The 18,651-nt window shown below is 40.4% G+C and overlaps 1 protein-coding gene across 1 annotated transcript in view; it reads left to right on the top strand.

Annotated features, from left to right (window-relative positions):
• The window catches only part of TBXAS1 (thromboxane A synthase 1), a 227,801-nt gene that overhangs the window by 47,317 nt on the left and 161,833 nt on the right, over nucleotides 1–18,651 (top strand). Inside the window, exon 2 of the mRNA XM_058022728.1 lies at nucleotides 4,195–4,288. Within this exon, the coding sequence (XP_057878711.1) occupies nucleotides 4,195–4,288 (94 nt within the window). The remainder of the gene's footprint in view (nucleotides 1–4,194; nucleotides 4,289–18,651) is intronic.

The following is an 18,651-nucleotide window of genomic DNA, read 5'->3' as shown; positions in this document are numbered from 1 at the left end:
CCAGTGTTAACTGGGATCTGGTATGGGAATAAGTAAATAGAGGCAAATAGGTAAAAATGCATGGCGATCGTCTCTCGTTTGGCAGGAATGATTTCCATTATCTCAGCAAAATACTTTGTTTTCCCAGTCTTGCAAAATAACACAGCTCCCAATTCCCAACAATGAGATTAAATAGCATCTCTCTGTCCCAGTTTATAGCTTTTTAGATATTATTAGGTTGTGTATTACTTAGATGTAGAAGGAATGATGCACTTTCTGTATTGGGAAAAATCTGGGGTAATTTCAACAGGATGTTGAACTCCATGGTGCAGAATTGGAAACTCTGTAATCTTGTCTGCTACACAAATTGATCACCCTTAATGGTAGACAGCATAGTATTTTTCTGTCAGTACTGACCTGGCTGGACAGATGGCTAGTTCTGTTAGTTATATATCCTTCACAACTTATCTGTTTCTTTCTTTTTCTTTTTTTTTTCTTTTTTTTTTTTTTTTTAATTTTTTTGAACGGTGTTTTATGGAGAGAAGTTTGTATTTTTGAGAGTTTCTATCTGCCATGTTGGCTTACAGGAATGAATTTAGCATGCCAACTTCCTTTTAGCAGTTGTGTTTAATATATACAGAGAGCATTTTGCTCTCAGAGGCCATTTGAATGTCTTCAAAGGCTTTCTGAATTGTTTATTGATCTACTTCATTGCTGATGTTCCTCTGGTTCTTTTTGATGTCTTGTCACTTAATTCAAAATATAATGCCAAGCTTTAAAATTAAGGGTTGTGCAGGAAGCTGTACTTGTGTAAATATTAGGGTACGTTTCTCTTTTGAGTGAGAATGTACTAAATTGTCCAATAAGTGTTGCTGCCATGAGAGTTTTATCCTTTTCATGCCCCTCACTTCTCATAGACTCATTCCTCTCTTCCTCTTAAGAAAGCTGAAGTGTCTGGGGTTTTATCTTTAGGTTTTATAAAAGTCTAATCTCTTATGCAATTAGAAGCTTACAGACTAGTTCCCTGATTAAGTAAATAAATTTGATGAATTTTCTTCCCTTTCCTTTAATGTTTTCTATGTATTTCTCTTACATTTGATAAATTTAATAGCTTAAAGTGTCTGTGGATTCCCTCCCTCCACCCTCATTAGTTTATTCTAACACCTTTTGAAGCTTTTTACACTTCTGGAGTAGATGGTAGTAGTACCATCATCAGTGGTAAGGAGTTCCATAGATAGTATATTTATTTATTGGAAAAGTGTTTATTTTTTAATCCTGCCACCTGAATATTAATTTTTGGATTTTCATACTTTATTTTAAACTTTTGGGTAATGGCTGTTAATTTATTTTTTAAGCCTTGCATGATATTTAATATATTTGTTGTAACCTGCATAGGTTGCTTTTCTCCCCATAATTAAGATTATAGCCTCTTAGCTTATTTCTTACACAGAAGTGGTTCCATATCTTTGGTTATCTTGGTCACCTCTTAGTATCTCTTCTATTTCTAGATTTTGCATTTGATTTAACCTTTCTAGTCCATTAACTGAGGACTGTCAGTGTGTACCCACAGAAACAGCGGGGGGGTTCCTGATACCAGATGAGTTTTTGTGATAATGTGGAAGTGTATTAAGTGGCAGAGTGAGAACTGGCCGCTGGTGATAAGGCAGGCCTGGGGCTGTTTCATTTAGATGTACAGCTTCTCCAGACAAATGGCTTTTCCTACAAGGCCGCCCTGCCTTTTTGCACTTGCCCAGTTTCTAGCCCACCTTCCCATCCCAGCAATAAAACCTGGTCAGTGTTTTCCCAGTGCCCTGAGGATGCAGCTCTGAGTTACTAGCCAAGGGTGTACCATGGAGGTGCTGAGTGACCAGATCACATTAATTGGCCTGTTTGAGTTATCAGCCTCTTCTGGCTCAAAAGGCAGAGGTTTGTGCCACAAAACTGTCAGATTCATGTATTGCTGGTGTTCACTCTGTGTTGTACAGGACAATTTTTCTTCTTTTTTTTAAAGAAGTCTATAAACCACTCTTTCCTCTCTCTCCCCCACCCAAAATACTGAGAAGGAGCTGAAATATTGCAGAGATGGGGGAAGCTTTTAATATTTAAGGCTGCAGAAAGCAAGTTGTTGCATTAGAAATGGTCAAAGTTAAGGCTACATGTGCAGTGTTAAATCCTTCTTTTGTGCCTGCTGCCCCGTCAGATTTTGGTCACTTGCACCCTGTTTTCTTTTCTCTAAAGCATCAGGTGTTTCAACAACATCAGAAATGTTGTAAAATCATAGAGTAGAGCTAGATATGTTTATTGATGAGATTCTTTTTTTCTCCTGCTGGCTTCACCCTTTTGTTGTTACATTGCAGTCTGTAACTTGATGACTCTGCTTCTCTCTCCCATCTCATTGTAAACTGCTGTTCCCTACCTTTCTAAAACCTGCTTCAAATGTAACTGAATAAAAAGCAGTGGAGAAAACCACATTAGGAGGGGGGAAAGGAAAGCAAATCCTCAGCTGTATGAAGCTGCCAGTAATGTTCAGAAGCTGACAATGATGAGCTGTTCATCTAAGTATAAATAGTTCTCACAGCCTCTGTGTTTCTTGCCTTGTGAAATGGCACTCATTATTTTTTTTTCCTTTTAAAATATTTGGTGATCACATCATTTACTTTGTCTAGTGTAAGCCTCTGTTGCAGTCACTCTTTGCTGTACATGAAAACCAGGAGTCTGCAGACTGTCTGGTGTGTGGTGAAATGAGCAGTTAACTGTAGCCTGGTGTTTTGTGATCTGCCATGTATTTTACAGTGAAAACATCAGGATAGAATACTGCAAAATTGACAGGTTTTCAATGACAGGGATTTTAATCTTTTTCACTGTTTACATACTGAAGATGAGGACTTTGCCATCACACAAAGACACTTCAGGAAGATTTCAAACAGCAGCAGCAGCAAAAAAAAATTCCTCTCTTTGGGGATGAAAATGTATCATGTAGGCTGTTTTGTCATTTTAAAGTTAAAACATTTCTTTTCCCAAGAGTATTAGCTGAGGAAAATCTCATATTTTTTAAAGCAGTTAAGTAGCCAAGAAATCAATAATATGTATAAAATGTGTAATAAATGTTGACTTCTGTGCCTTTACTCCATGATTCCTTGTCGTACTTGACACAGTGTCCTTGCATAGACTGAATACACATCATTTCTATTGGATTTGTGGGGGAGTTTGTGTTTGTGAAGGTTTGTCCTACCCCATTAAAAAAAGAAAATGGTTGCTATTTAAAAATGATTAAACCTCTATCTCCTAATTATGATTTTTGTAAAATACCTTCACAAAAGAAAATCTATTAAGAAAATAAGTACCGTGCTGCAGGAAATCTCAACAAACAGAACTGCACAATGAATGTTGTGTCTTTGGGTAATCAAAGCTGCTGCTGCTAGCTCCTGCTTTTTCAGGTTTCACTAATTGAAGTCCATTGACTTAAATCCATTGTTTGTATTAAGAAAGGGGGTGGGGAGGAAAAAGAGTCTCTGGGTTTGGGGTTTTCTTTTTCCTTTTTTCCAGTATTGTCCCTGTCAACATGCCACAGTTTCATCTGTAACAAGGGATGCATGAATCTTTTCAGTCTGGGTTTTGTTTCTCTGTATTTTTCATATTTGTTTAATTTGCTGACTGGCAGCTCGAAAAAAATCACTTAATCAGCATATCTGGCCCAAATACTAGGTTTGACTTGAACATACTGACAGTGTCTTGGCTCATGGACAACCGAGAGTGGTTTCAATTTTTGTTCTGTGATCTGTATAGGTAGAGGGGATGGAAGAAGAAAATAATGTCAAAATCTGTCTAGTTCCTTTCCCAACAGTGCCACAGAAATCAAGCCCCAAATGCTTTTTTTGATCTCATTTGTAGCCTCATGTAGCTTTGGAGAGTCACTTCTGACTTACAAGACCCTCTGTGGGAAGAGGAGCAGTGCTCTCATACCACTGCTCAATTTTGCAGGCTTGTGTTTGAGTCACTTGGTCCTTCTGCCCTCTCTGAAGCACCAGTGCATTGCATTTGCTTTTGTGACCTGAGGAGCTGCCAAGCAGTGTAATCACGCTGGCAGTTCTGTCTGACCAGCACAGAAAGCTTCTCCTCCCTCTCTGAATCCAGGGAAGTCACCTGAGCTAATTACTGTGGCAAGTCCTGTCATGACAAGATCCAAAACTAACTTCCTACCTTATCTTTTTCCAGGTACTCCACATCTGCATTCTCCAAACTAAGCAGAGTAGGGATCCAACATCCTCCACCTCTTCCCTTCATTGGAAACCTGCTCTTTTTCCATGAGGTAGGATATGTTTTCCTTTGTGTCAATCAAAGTGAGGGGAAGAGTGGATAGGAAGCAGGAGGAATTGAAGGGAATCCTACAGTTTGCTGGTACCACCTCTTCACACAAGCAAAACTCAGCTTTTTGAATGAATTGGTAGAAACAGTTGTGTGTAAGCAGCTCTAATTCCAGGGTAAAGTAAACTTGAGGGAAAGAAAATGTGTAAACTCCTGCAGTTAATTACATGAGCTTTTCCAAGAAAGTTCATGCCCTCAGTGAAACAAACTTAGTTGTGTGAATAGAGCAGATTATGTTAACTAGCCCCAACTGGTTTGACCTGAGTGGTTTTGGCTCCTACAACCTTTCTGTTTGTTTGCACTTTTGCCAATTTGTACACATTTATTTTAAAGCCTTTAATGTTGCTTGCTCCCAAGCAGTAACTGGAATTAGGTACTGCTCAATGTTGTTGCTCTGTGCTGCAAATATTAGGGCTATGAGGAAGAGGAAGTGGTGGCATTTTGCTTCCAGATTTTATTCCCTTATTTTTCTCACCCATCCTCTTTCAATAGACTGCTAATGCTGTGTTTTGTTCCTTGCTCCATTTTGGTGGTATTGCTGAGGGTCCAAGATACCTTAGTAATGAGGAGCTGCCATTTCTCTCATTGAATCTTGCAGTAAAATCTCTCCAGTGTGTCTCTGTTGCAGCCCAGCAACTTTTCAGGAAATCTGGGCCAGCTCCAGCTGCTGCCCAGTTTTCCCTGTTAAGTGCATGGTCATCGATATCCATGCTGAGATTTGAATTATTAATGAGAATATATTGCCTCTTACCTTGGTCTTCATGGTGATTGTTCTGTCAATACCTGACTCATTATTAGGTAAAACCCTTTTAAATGCCAGTTTTACATGCACATCTGATTTCATTTAGAAAATAGCATAAAAGGTAGACTTAATCCTCTCTAGATTAATTTGAACTGGAATTGGCAGGGTGACTTTAACTTTCAAGGGATTCTGGTGGTATGGGATGCTGACCTGTTCACCTTCACTCTTAGGGTTTCAATTCAGCTGGGTGGCAGAAAGCCCCTCATTCTGTAGCTCCTTCGTGGTGAAATCCAGATATCATTAGTTACCTGCTGTTAGGTAAAGGTGCCTAGAGACTAAGTTATTTTGCTATGTTTTAGATAGAAGTGGAAAGGTTTTGACAAATTACCCAAAATGATCATATGATCTCTTAGGCAAATTTCATGACTAGAATAGCATTCATTAAGTTAACTTTTTTGCATTAGCCTGATTCAAGTTAACCTTGATTTTACTACATTTTACAAAGAAAAATACAATTTCTCAGCTACCTTTAATTTATCTTGGGATACTGAGAAATAACTGATTTGGAGCTGGGTGGTGCAAAGCCACAAGCACTGCCAGGCTACATGTCCAGCACTCTGGCATTTCACCACCCATCTTCTACACCATGCTTTCACTGCCAGTAGGAATGGGCAGGGAGGAGTCTAGGGTTTTGGTAACTTTTCTTCCTCCTCTTGTGTATTTTGCCATTTTTTCTGGATCTGCTTTCCTAGAATAGTGCCCATAGCAATGAGCCAGTAATGGGAGCCCTGCTTTTATACTGCAGGTTCTCATCTAGGAGACCATTCTCGGGGGCACAGGTGCCCTCACTGCAGTCAGTAGAGGACATTGTCCACTTTCTCTTTCCCACAGGTGAGACCCAGGGCTTGCCCGTCACCTTACCTGAAACAGGGATGGTTTTAGGGACTTGGCTGTGAGGGACACTGCTGTGCATGAATAATGACTTCTTGGGGTTGGGTTTACTTTATATACTTTGTGTAATAAGAAGTAATAAAATGTTCATTTTTGTTCTGTTCCTAATGTTATATATGAAGCAAGTTCTTGACCTTCCATGTTTATGCAACCATTCCACCAAAATAGCTGTTTGGAGAGTCTCCCTTTAAACAGGCTGGTTCTTTCTTAGTATTGCTAATCTTGTGCAGGGAAAACACATGAGCCACACTCCCATTAAATCATCAAACTTGTGCTTTTCAACCATGAACATTTATTTCAAAGGAATTAATGAATGGTGACTAAGAGGAATGAATCGATATGTGCCGTATGGGAATCTGCATATGTGTAGTTCATACATTTCCAGCGTCGAATTTGGTCTGCAAATTAACACAGGTTGAAAAGCCTTAAACACAAATGAGATCTGGAAGATAAAAGGAAATCAAGAGGCTTCAACATATGCAGCCTTGCAGTCCAAAAAGTGTCATCTTATGGATTCAGGCTTTTCTCCTAGAATATGTTCACTAGAAATGCAAGGAAAAGAAATAAAGCAGGAGAGGAAGTCCCTTTGACATAATAGAGTAAATCTATGACCTGGGAATTTAAGAAAAAACATTAAATGTCAAAAAATCTCACCAAGATTGTGTAAGCAGTATTTTGCAATTTGTAATGGTATAAATTCAAGGGTTTGCTTGTGTTCTCCCTTACTTGGGTCTAAATCACTTCTACTGAAATAAATGGAGTTTCTTGTTTTGCTGCACTGTGCATGTAATCAGAGCTTCAAGCCTCATCCTTTTTTTTGCAATTCTTCTTTAAATGTGCCTGAAAACAAAGGAACAGTTGCAAGCAGGATTTTAGCAGTAGTGCTGGGTTGTGGGATATTCAATAAAATTTCAAAGGTGTTCTAAACAAGAAAATATTTTGTTAATGAGATTTTTATTTGTTTTTAAGAATTATTTCAGGGATTTCTTGAACAGTGTATTTGCTTTGAGTAAAGTAATAGTAGCTGTTAATGTAGTGTCTCTGAGAGAGGAAGAGGAAGTGTGGAAAGTAAAGGGGCTAAGGAAAAGGCAACAGGAAAGACTTATCTCCATCACAGAAAAGTAGAGTTTAAGAGCTGGCTTGGGGAAAACAAAGTTATTTTACTGTAAGTCACCCTTCTCTCTCAAGTAAAATAAAGGGAGATAATCACACTCTGAAACTAAAACATATCCAAGTTAATCAGCTTATCTCAACAATGGGAAGATAGGAAATTATTGCAGTTCTGCAGCTGGGAAATTATCTGAGTCCAACATATTAGATTAAAAATTCTTCCATTGCATGAGAACAATTTGTGGTGGGTAAGTCTGCTGTAATAGTAAATATGATTAGACTGCTTAAAAAAAGCAGCATGTTCAATTTTTTCCAATAACTGAGCAGACTTGCAGCCGACAGGCTGCTGTTTTGCTACAAATTCCTGACTGTTTGCTCACCTCTCCATGTGCTGCATTTTTCCTATGAGTCTGGAAAAACATGGGGGTTGTTTCTGATAGCTGTGTAATGGTTGACACAGGGGTATGCACAGCATGGACTTTCACACGTGGATCTCTATGGACTTTATAGCAGCAGGTTGCAGAAAAACTAAACCAAACTCTTTTATCAATTCCCGGGCTAATGATTTTATTATGTGACAAATGCCCTGAAAACTGAGAAGCCACAAACTGCATCACCCTTTCTCTCTGGCAAACACTTGACCTGTTGCTATGGCTGTGCTGTGCTTTTCTCCCCCTTTCCCATTCCTTTCCTAAAATGACAGCTATGCTGTTTTAAATGTCATTGGCTCTGACATTTGCACGGCCCTGACTGCCTGGTAGTGTACCTGTGTGCACTGCTCCCTGCTCAGCCTCCTGGAGAGCCACACTGTGCTGCAGCAGCTTTGGGGCTGCCCTGATGTTCTGGGGTGGTGGTGGGTGTGTGGGTTGTTTTGGTCCTTGCTAGGTGGGATGTGCAGCTGAGTGATGATGTGCTTTGGGTCCTTACAGTAGTGGTGTGATCATGTGCTGCTTTCTTCCTATTACTCCTAGCAAGCTCCAGTGGTGCTTTTGACTGTCTGTGTGCTTGCATCCCTGCCTTGCATGTTAATGAAAGACATCCCTCTCTTTAGCCCCTCTCAGCTTGGACAGGATACCCTTTGTTTACTCTGTTTATTCCAGTCTGGCCTACTTGTAGATCCTGGGCTACCCCGGAGCGGCCCATTTCTGCTGAATGGAAGTGGGGGCTGTGTGGGTGCTTTGTCTTGCTTTCAGTTTGGGATCTGGCTGGGCTGTGTTGTTTTATGGCTGATGGGTGGGAGTGGAAATGGGGGGAGTGCAGGGAGGAAGCAGAGAGAAAACGTTTTTTTTTTCCTTCATTACGCATCTGCCAAAAGCATCCTTTAAGTTGGACGTAAAGGAAAATAAAAGGCAGTCCTTGCATGAATGAAATTGCCCCATGTTTAATTTTTAGCCTAGAAAGCACTGTGTGGGTGCTTAGAGAGGCTGCAGTGTTTACTGCTCTGGAATTTAATGACACAGCATTCAAACCTAAACAAGGTTGGAGAGAGGCAAACGGTGAGGGGAGCAAAAAGGGGGGAGAAGGAGCTCTCAGGCTCTGGACCTGGATTGAATTACAAGAATAATATGACTTATATTGACAGTGAAAGCCTGCATATGGTTTTGTGTTTCTTTGTGCAGATAAACAACAGAAGAATGAGATAGGGAGTGTGTGTTTTGCAACTTGATAGCTATTTGTGTGGAACCAGAAAGGTTGGCTGTGGCGTCACCAACCAACCTGTCTGTCTCCCCCAGATGCCCGTGTGCATCTGCTGTGGTCTGCTGACTGCCAGAGCAGACCTCTTGGGGTGATCCAGGTCTTCTCTTACATCCTGGGAATGCCACCACCCTAGACTGGGAGGCATGAGCATGTATTTGGTGCAGATCTAAATCTAGCCATTTCACTGTCTGCAACATGACAGAAAACCTGGGGTTAGATTTGGTTTATGTGTAAATTTCTACATCTATAAAGCCAGTCTTTCTCCCCTTTAAAGATGTGCATTTTCCTAGTTTCATCTGATAGTCTGTGTTACCTTTGATCAGATGTTGGCATTGTCAGATAACCTGACAAAGTTGGTGCAGTGTCTCTTTGTGGGAACCTAAAGCAGGAAATCAAGACATCGAGACAATTGGCTGTCTCCCACTTGACTAAATGCTATTTGCAGCCTTTAGCAAGAGCTGGACCTCAGTTTCTGAGATGAGCATCAGGTGCTGTAGCTCACCCCAGCTTGTCCCTGCGCTGGTGGGGTCTCAGCAGGGTGTTTGGGGAGCAGTGTGTGCATCTCAGAGACCCTTCTGTAGAGACACCGTGTCCTCTTTGCACTTGCAGTTTCCCATAACTGTGTTTGCTATGAATGTGACATCTACTTTAAATAACATTTATGGGTCCTGAGACAGTATTAGGGTGCACAAAGCACCTGGTAGGTTTCATGTGATAGAAAAAGGGGGTGAATCCTCACTGCCTTGCTGGTGAATAATGGTGACCCATGCAATGAAGGTGGTAGTGGTCATGAGAGGTGCCTTTGCTCTTCTGGACTATACTGTTCTTCCTTTGAGGGAAGAAGCAATTCCTTTTTGTATTACAAGGAATGGTGTGGCTTTTTTCTAGAGCAGCTCTAACATTTATTTTTGTGCAGGGCTGTGTGAATGCTCCCCATAGATCTCAGCAGTTGCCCCTAGAAAGGAGATGCAGACTTCATTGATGAGCGCCATCATGGTTTTGGTATCCTTTAACCCATGCTTTGGTTCTTTTTGACACACTTCATGCTTGCCTTCTTAAATGCTGCAAGGGGGGGAGAGGCAGTGGTTAAGGCAGTTGGTAGCTCTTAAGTGGAAAGGGGGTGATGTTGTTGTGGCAGTACAGTGAGTGAGAAGAGACACCCTGATCTGCTCCTGGCTTTCCTCAAACTCTTGTTGTGTGGGCAAATCTGACTGGGGCGAAGCTTTCTTATTTTCTGGGTAAGCAAATCTCTTTCTTTTGCTTCACCTTGAGCCTCTTTTATTCACCTGCAAGATGATAAAGATGACACTGTGGAATAGGTAGGTCTGCTTTTTGATCAGGTTATGGTGAAACATTTCGGACAACTTCTCTGGGGCCTGTTAGGCTTGGGGAAGCTGATATCACTGCTGTCTTGAATGGACTGGGATGCTCCAAGGCCAGAGGGAGTTTATATGGTTTTTTTGTAATATTCACAGAGCAAGTGGGGCTGTGAATCAATGCCAGGCCTGAATTCTGATACAAATGAGTGAGGTGGTCCCCAAGATAACAGTGCTGAAGGATACTTCTCTTCTGTGCCATCCTTGACCACTGTCCTCTGATGGGTTTTTTGGTGGCAGCTGCCAAATGACTACCCAAGTGAGAGCAGAGCTCTGCATCATTAAAATGGCAACTTGAGAATGGTCTAGGGAGGTTTGCCACGTGTTATGTCTTTTGGAGAGTATATTTGCACATTCATCACCATCATTTGCACATTCCAGAGGGTTGCACATAGCCCTCTGGAATTTGCTATGCAGCCTGCTCTTCAAGCAGGGTGTACTGCTAAATTAAAGCCAGCTCTGGCCTGACATGCAGCAGCAGTGAACCCAAACAGCTGAGCTGCACAGTGTTTGGGCTGGGAGAATGGGATAATGTGCAGTTGCAAAGGCAGTAGCATACCAGTAGAGCCAGTGTAGTCACAAACTGGACTTTACCTTGAGCTCCAGAAGAAGCAGGGATCCTCATCTTGAGAAGCAGCAAAGTAGGGATGTTTGAACAGGAGGATTCCAATAGCTGCTGTAGTAAACTCAATGGGCTTTTACATGTGAAAGTGAAAAAGCAGGACTATTTCTAAAGTGTGACTGTCTTCTCTTCAGTTTTGCCTGTAGTTGTACTGGCCTGGAAGGGAGGGGTTGGAATAGACAAAATCTTGAAATTAGGAAAGAAAGCAACAGCATCAGGGATACGATCAACTCTGTTATTTTACATGAAATTGTAACTTGCTCACATTACCTATCAGTTTGGAGTTTGGAAGCATCCTGTGTTGTTCACCTTCTTATCGCATGCGGAGAATCCCACATTCGGAAGTCCAGTTCTTTTATGTCAGCAAGATCAGTATGTATAATAATGGCCAGGTATCAGTTGTAATGCTAAAATTATAGCAGGCTCAGATGGGGTATTGTGAACAGTTGTTATCCATGAGCCAACAAATTTAGCAGAGTCTTAACTTCATTAGCAGTGTCTAAATGCATTAGCCATATGCTCCTCAGCATATGGGTAAATACATAACAATTTATTTTCATTAGGGTTTTCTTACAAGTGCTACTAACCCAAGCTCCACTAGAAATGTTTACAGCATGACATGTCTTTTCAGATAAGAAGCTGGCTTTCTGTACAGCAAGTCATCCTGAAAGGTTGACAAGCAAGATACTTCCCTGTCCTTTCTGGGAATAGGCAGGTACAGCTGCTGTGGGTCTGATCTGCTGCATCTAGCTAGGCTTGGTTTCTGCAAGGCTTTGTATTAAAATGAATAATAGAAGGCTTTGGAGAATTGCCTGTTCAAACACGTGCTGGTAAATCTCTGGTATTCGTTGTGTGCCTGCCTTCTGGTTGCCTGTTCTGGTTTGCATGGCATCACCACTTGGTAGCTTTATAAGACTCATGACCTTCTGGGTTCTTCCCAATTTCCCCCTTCCCAGGCAGGATGTAGAGTTGAAATATAACTTTTCCTAAGAGGTACTGAGTGTGAAATGAGGCCATACTCATGGTTTATAGTCAAATGGATGTGGTGATGGAAAGGCAGGGTGAGTTTGTAGGGTGGGCAGGGCTGTGAGGGCTTCAGTAGCTGCAAAGTGGCACGAGTGTAAATTGGCTGTTGTGTGCTCAGTGTTCTCCTAATTTCTCAGAAATAAATGAGAAGCTATTTTCTTGAGAGCTTTTTGTTTTGAATTTTTTTAATAAGCATTTCTGCAGCTTGATCCAGGAACATGAGGTGCCTAGAAAAGATCTGTCCTTTCTTACTCTTCAGAGTCTATTGGAGAAGTAGAAAGTTCAAAAGTTAATCTGTTTCTCCTAAGCCTCAGAGGCCTTGGCACATGTCTAAATTTAGATGGTAATGTGAAACAAGAATCAACTAGAGTTGGAGTCTAATCAGGTTTTTTGTGACTTGACTGGGTTTTTATTGTGGCTGGGTGGTTTTTTGGTTGGTTGGTTTTTAGAAAAGAAAAACCAACAGAAAGCCTAAACAAACCTGTGTGCTTGAAAAAGAAATGTGTTTCAAATTGCTGTGTTTTCTTTCTGTCTTTGTCATCATACAACGCTGATGAATGGATGAGTGAATTAATTATAGGCTTGGGTTGTCCTTGGACTTTCTAACTTTTCATTGTTTTTTAACTATTAGCCTTTTTTCCTGCTTAGATTTTTGTTATTTTGTAATAATCTATGAATTTTAGGAGATTTATAAAAAAGCAGAGGGAAAAGTGAAGTGTTCTTTGGGCAGTTGCCATGGGACAGTTTTAAATATTTAGGTAGCAAAAACAGCTCGCTCAATATTTGTAACTTATTTTACCTTACTTCAAGAAAATTGAAAATTATAAGCAAGAGAAAAAGAAACTGAGCTACATATTTCAAAATATTCTCAACTATGTATTTTCATAATAAAGGATGCAAGAAATAAACGTTAAAATAATTGCAAAATATTATTTACTGTTTGCTGAATTTCCATGGGTTTTGTATATTATATCTGATGGCACTTTTTTTGATTCTGTGAGTCTAGAAAACTGTTAACTTTCATAGGCAAGATGATGCCTGGGTTGATTTAGGTAGGATTAGTGAATGTTAGGGTAAAGGAACCACAAGAAGTCATGTGCGATGATGAGTTGAAATATTCTCTGGGAAGTTGAGTGGGACATTAAACATAGGTGTTATTCTTCTGCTGCATGGTTCTTTTCCTGTTCCACTTAAAAGGGAAAATATGGGGATTTTTCAAGGAATTTTGAATGAGTTAGAGACAGGACCTCTGAGTTTTTAGATAATGTGGTTTATTTTTCTTATCTTCTACATAGATGGGAAGGATGAGTTTGTCTTACATTTTTACTGTATGGTTCATAAGACCCCTAGTTATAGGACTGTTTAAGGATTTATTGACTAACAAAACACTGTTAATAAGGATATTTGTTTTTGATCCAATCCTTAAATATTTTGTCTTATGGACTCATGCTACAGTGTAAGTTCTCTTAGTTAATCATGTTATGATACACAAACCTACAGTATTGTATTCTAAACTTCTTGCTTGTCTTTCTAAGTACTTTTATTTTTTCTATGTCGAAAACTCTAAAATTTCTTAATGTGTTTCTGCTTTAAACTGTAAATCCACATTCTCATTTCTACCTAAATTTGGAGACCTTTTCTGAGGTTTCAGATCAAATCCTGTGTTTAATTCGAAGCTTTGGCTTACAGGCCCAAAGTTCTGAGAATTCCCTGCATTTAGGATTGCAACATATCCCCCTTCTTTTTGTAGTAAGAGTATTCCTTTGATGGTTTTGTTAATTATCTTTTGTATGTATTGGAGCAGGTGAGGTTTTGTTATAATTATGGGGATAATATGTATATATACACACACCTATTTTTATTTTTTTATTATGGTGTAAGGTTTAATTTATTGAGTAGATAATTATGTTCTGTGATCAGTTTTGATTTTAGTTGTGTTTTCCTTTAATTGTTGTACATTCTTATGAATGGATTTTGAATTATTAGATAGGTTTATGTAATATATTCCATCAAAATTTTCACACCTCTGTTTATGTACTAGTAAAATAAAATTAATTGTTCTATTTTGCGGAGTTTCATGTTTTACATTTTTGATATTGGTTAATAAACTATTTAATGTGAGAGAAGTAGTATTGGCTTGCTTACTTAACTCGTACCCTAATTGATTTGATTGTTTTAGGGTTATTGTTGAGGTAAGATGGGGTGAAAATATAGATATTGACAGGATGTTGAGGGAAGTCTCTCTTTGGACACACAGAGAAAGGGGATGGTGAGCCCCAAGGTCTTCCCTGATTTGCCTCTATTTACTTTTATTTCCATATATTTAGAAGAAGCAGTGGGTGATAAGCCCCAGACAGGATAAGGGATGTTGTGGCTCTAGAGAGTAGTCTAGGAAAGAAGCACAAAGGGGTTTGAATAAGAAATCTGATTGATACATGATTTTTGCAGAGATGTGAACACATCTGCCTTGATCTGTAATACGCTGCAACATGTGATACGTTGTGAAAAGTGTGTGATGAGGCAGAAGGAGGGAGGGGATCACTTGATTTATCCTTATTTTTGTTCCACTTCTGAAGGCAATCTAGAGCAGAAGCACCTTGCAGCCAAGGTGGAGTGGAAAAGGGAATCACAGGGAAGGGGGAAATGGGAGAGCTTTTGGGAAAAAAAGTTGTTGGTGACCTTATACCAGAGGTCTCTATTTTAATAAAGAGTCTCATAAAGTTCATCACAGATAGAATTAGGGACCTTGCAAGTATCTTGTAGTTATATTTGTGTTTATGTTTTCCCTACCTCTTTTTTCCTCTCCTGTGCCCCAGGGAGCCATCTCTAAGACCTCATAAACGTGAGATTTCATTTTCTAATGCTATTTCATTTCCTGGATGGAAGACCTGCCACGAGAAGACCAGACCTCAAATTATAATAGCCCTATAAATAACTCCCTAAGGCAAAAGGAAAAAAGAAAGCCTTTGAAAGACAACCACAAATGCAAAAATGGAGGTTTTGGGTTCTTGCAGAACCAGATTAAGCAGTTCTAGTTAGAACATGGTTAATTTTTGGGTTTCCCTGTTTATCTCTTTGCATTGTTTACATAACAAAATTGTTTCAAAAGTCTTCAGAGGTCTTTTGCTTGAGCAATTTCTACAGTGTTTTGATGCCTTTTGGCCTGTCTTTAGATACTGCTAAAAAATGGAATTTCCAGGTAAAATTGAAAACAATCCGGCAAACTGACTAAAATACAATGATGGATTGAGTAAAAATAGTCTGAAAATGCAACTTTTTCTTCTTTCTGGGTGAAGTCGTTTTAATTCAGCAGACCCAGACAGTCTGCCTGCTTTCTGCTGGAAATCTGTGCGGAATTGGCACATCGACTAGAATAAAAACATTCCCGAGGAATCGGCGTGTTCTGTCAAAACATTTGAACAGCTCCTGTCTCCCAGAGCACAGCATTGCTCTGGAGCCGGCGAGGGAGCTCTGCAGCGTGTGCTGCAGGCTTCCCCTCCAGCCTCCATCTCAAACCCACCTTTCTGCACAAGCGTGGCCAAGTGTTTCAGGTTCAATTATATTTAGCTGCGGAGGCAGTAGAGAAGGCACTTTACAAGAACCTTTTGCAGCATGGTTGGACCTGTGTAAGACTGTCCTTCCTCTGTTCCTGCTAAGGCTGTGCTGTGCATGGAGTCTTTTAGGTTGCAAAAGTGTCTGGAGTCCACCCTTTAAGCCAGTAGTGCCAAATCCACCACCAAACCATGTCTCTAAGTGTCTCATCTACATGTCTTTTAAATACCTGCAGGGATGGTGACTCAACTGCTTCCCTAGGCAGCCTGCTGAGTGCTTGACAGCCCTTTTGGTGCAAAAATTGTTCTTAATGTGTGAAGGAAAAGTTATGGAGTTAAGGCTGGAGGATCCCAGTATCTTCCTGAATCAATACAGTGTCTGGGGACAGGTAGGCTGGCAAATCTGAGCTCCAGGAGAATTCCTGCTGTGCAGGGATGTGACTTCCCCCCCCCCCCCCCAACAGATGTCTCAGTGCCACATCTTTTGCTGCTGCATGACTCGATGTGTGAGGTTATGCTCCAACAGCAAAGTCCAACCTCTGTGTTCTGGATTAATAATAATAATAATAATTTTTATGATTTGATCAAATTAAAAAAAAAGTAATCTTTGGCTAGAAAGAGGTACTCAGTAATTACAGGGTTTAACAGAGCAAAGTGTGATGAAACTCAACATTTTCAGCTTGACACTGATTGCTTTACTTTTGCAAAGTAGTATCTTATTCCCCCAGCACTGAGATGAAGGGGGTCTTGCTAGTAGGCTCTGCTCGGTATGAATGAGACTGGTAAAATCTGGCCTGCAGACAATTTACTAGAGATACTGTCTGTCTGTTATTGAGACTAATTGCTAAGGAACGTAATTGTATCATTCCTGTTACCAAAATTGATATTCCCTGCCTGACTCCAGCTAAATGAGTTTTTATTTTTGCAGAATTTCTGGGCTGTTGCGTGCTAAGGCGTTGTGTTGAAACAAATGAGGTTTTTCCTTATACTTGACAGAGAGGTGTGTCTTAAGCAGTTAAGATGCACTAGCAGATGGTGTCCTTTAAGGCTGAAACATGTGACAGTAGCCTGTTTGAATGAGTATCCATGCTAGTTTTAGCACCAGGAGGAAATTAAAGTCCAAAGAAGCTGCTTCCCTTGCCCCACTCCTTCCGGTAAGGGAGGGAACAGCAAAGTGCCTGACTTCTGCTGCTGAAAGCTCCTCACAGCAATGGAATAACAGCACGGTTGCACCCACACAGTGCTGGAACTCTACACCCTTTCTGTAACCAGGACAGTCTCTACTGTGCTTGTCTAAGCCCTGTCCAGCAGAAAAAGCATTTATAAATCAGCATAAAAGTAAACAAGGTGGGAAGACAAGCTACGCAAGGTACGTGGTTATTTTTTACACTGTGGCATGTGCCCAGACAGCAGTTCAGTATAATTTAGAATACAAGTGGCATCACAGAGAAATGTGATGGAAGACAATGACCTGTGCCAGGCAGAGCAGGGAGGGCAGGGGTGGCTCACAAACCAGCCCTAGATCTGCATGGATTAGTGTCAGCACAGCAGACTTGCAGGGGATGGGCTGGGAATGTGCATTCCTAACTCTATTACTTATCCCCTGGGCCAGAAGGACCAGATGTGTTGCATTGCATAGACAACATATTTAATCTGTGAATGATCATTCCTGATGGATCCCCTCCAGACAGTCCAAAAGTTACATTACTGAGCCCCAGCCTATTTTACATAGAAGGACACAACCACCCAATCCAGTGCCTATATAGGGAAGGGAGAAGGTGGAATTGCTGTGATTTCACATTTTATCAAGCATCTGTTTCCTCCATGGAGAAAATGTTTATGTACTGGTGTCTCACCCAAGGCAGCTAAAGCCGTGCTTTGCTACCCAGAATTGCTAACAGGAGTTAACAAGTGTTGGTACTTCTAAATGTTGCTACAACTCCTTTTATTTAGTTATGCAAAGTCTAGCCTGCCGCACTTGATTTTGTATGAAGCATATACTATGCTGAAAAAATATGGTCACCTTTAGGACTCAGGTTTCTGGAAACTGAGGTTTCCCATTCCTGAAAACTCTGGACAGGGCTCTGAGCAACCTGGTCTTGTTGAACATGTCCCTGCTGATTGAAGGGGGGTTTGACTAGAAGGCCTTTAAAGGTCCCTTCCAACCCAAGCTATTCTGTGACCAAAAAAATGAAACGGCAATTCATCCCAGTATGGCCATAGGGGAGAGGAAAACATGATAAAATCCTTCTCTGAACAATTATAGCAAATATATGTTCAAAGGCTTTAAGATGTTTCACAGTGGTGAGCACATCTTTTGACAGTCAAGGTAACAGACTGGAAGAACAGTGTCAGAATTGAAGCCTCTTAATATATTTATTAATGTCTTGCAAAGATCTGTGACTTGGGTTTATGTGGACTTAACTTTGTCCTAACACAGGAGCATCCCTTGATGTGCTGAAACCTTATCTGGGGAGGGAGACTTGAAAGAAAGCAAGCGTGCTTGCAGTTTTATGGGCAGGGAAACTGAGGGCTGTGGCTGTCACAATTTTGCCTCACTACTCATTGAGACCAAATGCCCTCTGTGTTCACTGAGCATGGGCACAGGCAGCCAGGGATTCCTGAGCTTGTGCAGGAAGAGGGTGTGACAAGGGCTGTAGACTGCATCAGCACCTAGTGGCCTCTGTCACAGTGCCACAATCGATGCCACCTTCCCAGAGTCCCTGCTGCTGTGGGAAAAGCTTATGTTACATGCAGGAGGATAATAAACATCCCTACTGGAATAAATAAGTACTTTAAGTTGAGAGTTCAAACCCAACTTGCTCTACTCCTACTTTTGTAGTGATTTTGGTAATTTTCATTTGGTTTAGAAAAAATAGAAATAAGTGTTAAATTCATGCTTAAAAGATTGCATCTCTTCGGACAGATTTTTAATCCTTTTTCTCATTTTCAACAAGTAAACTTGCTATTGCAGCAGAGATTTTGACATTAAGAGCCTTGATAGAATAATAGGCATGAGATGGATTGCAATCTATTGCCTCAAGACTTTGCCAATCATAAACTAAAATCAGTTAATGCATTGAGTTAGATCTTGCTATATTGGACAGTGTGCTAGTAGTATTAAAAATATCAATCCAGAAAATATATTGATTATATTATCTCCATAGCAACAAACAATAATAGGATAATGTTAGCTTAATAATTGTGCTTTGTGAAAACCTTTCAGAATAA

This window comes from Melospiza georgiana, chromosome 4 (assembly GCF_028018845.1).
Source record: "Melospiza georgiana isolate bMelGeo1 chromosome 4, bMelGeo1.pri, whole genome shotgun sequence".
Taxonomy (NCBI): Eukaryota; Metazoa; Chordata; class Aves; order Passeriformes; family Passerellidae; genus Melospiza; species Melospiza georgiana.
This window is presented reverse-complemented; position numbering and strand designations above follow the sequence as displayed.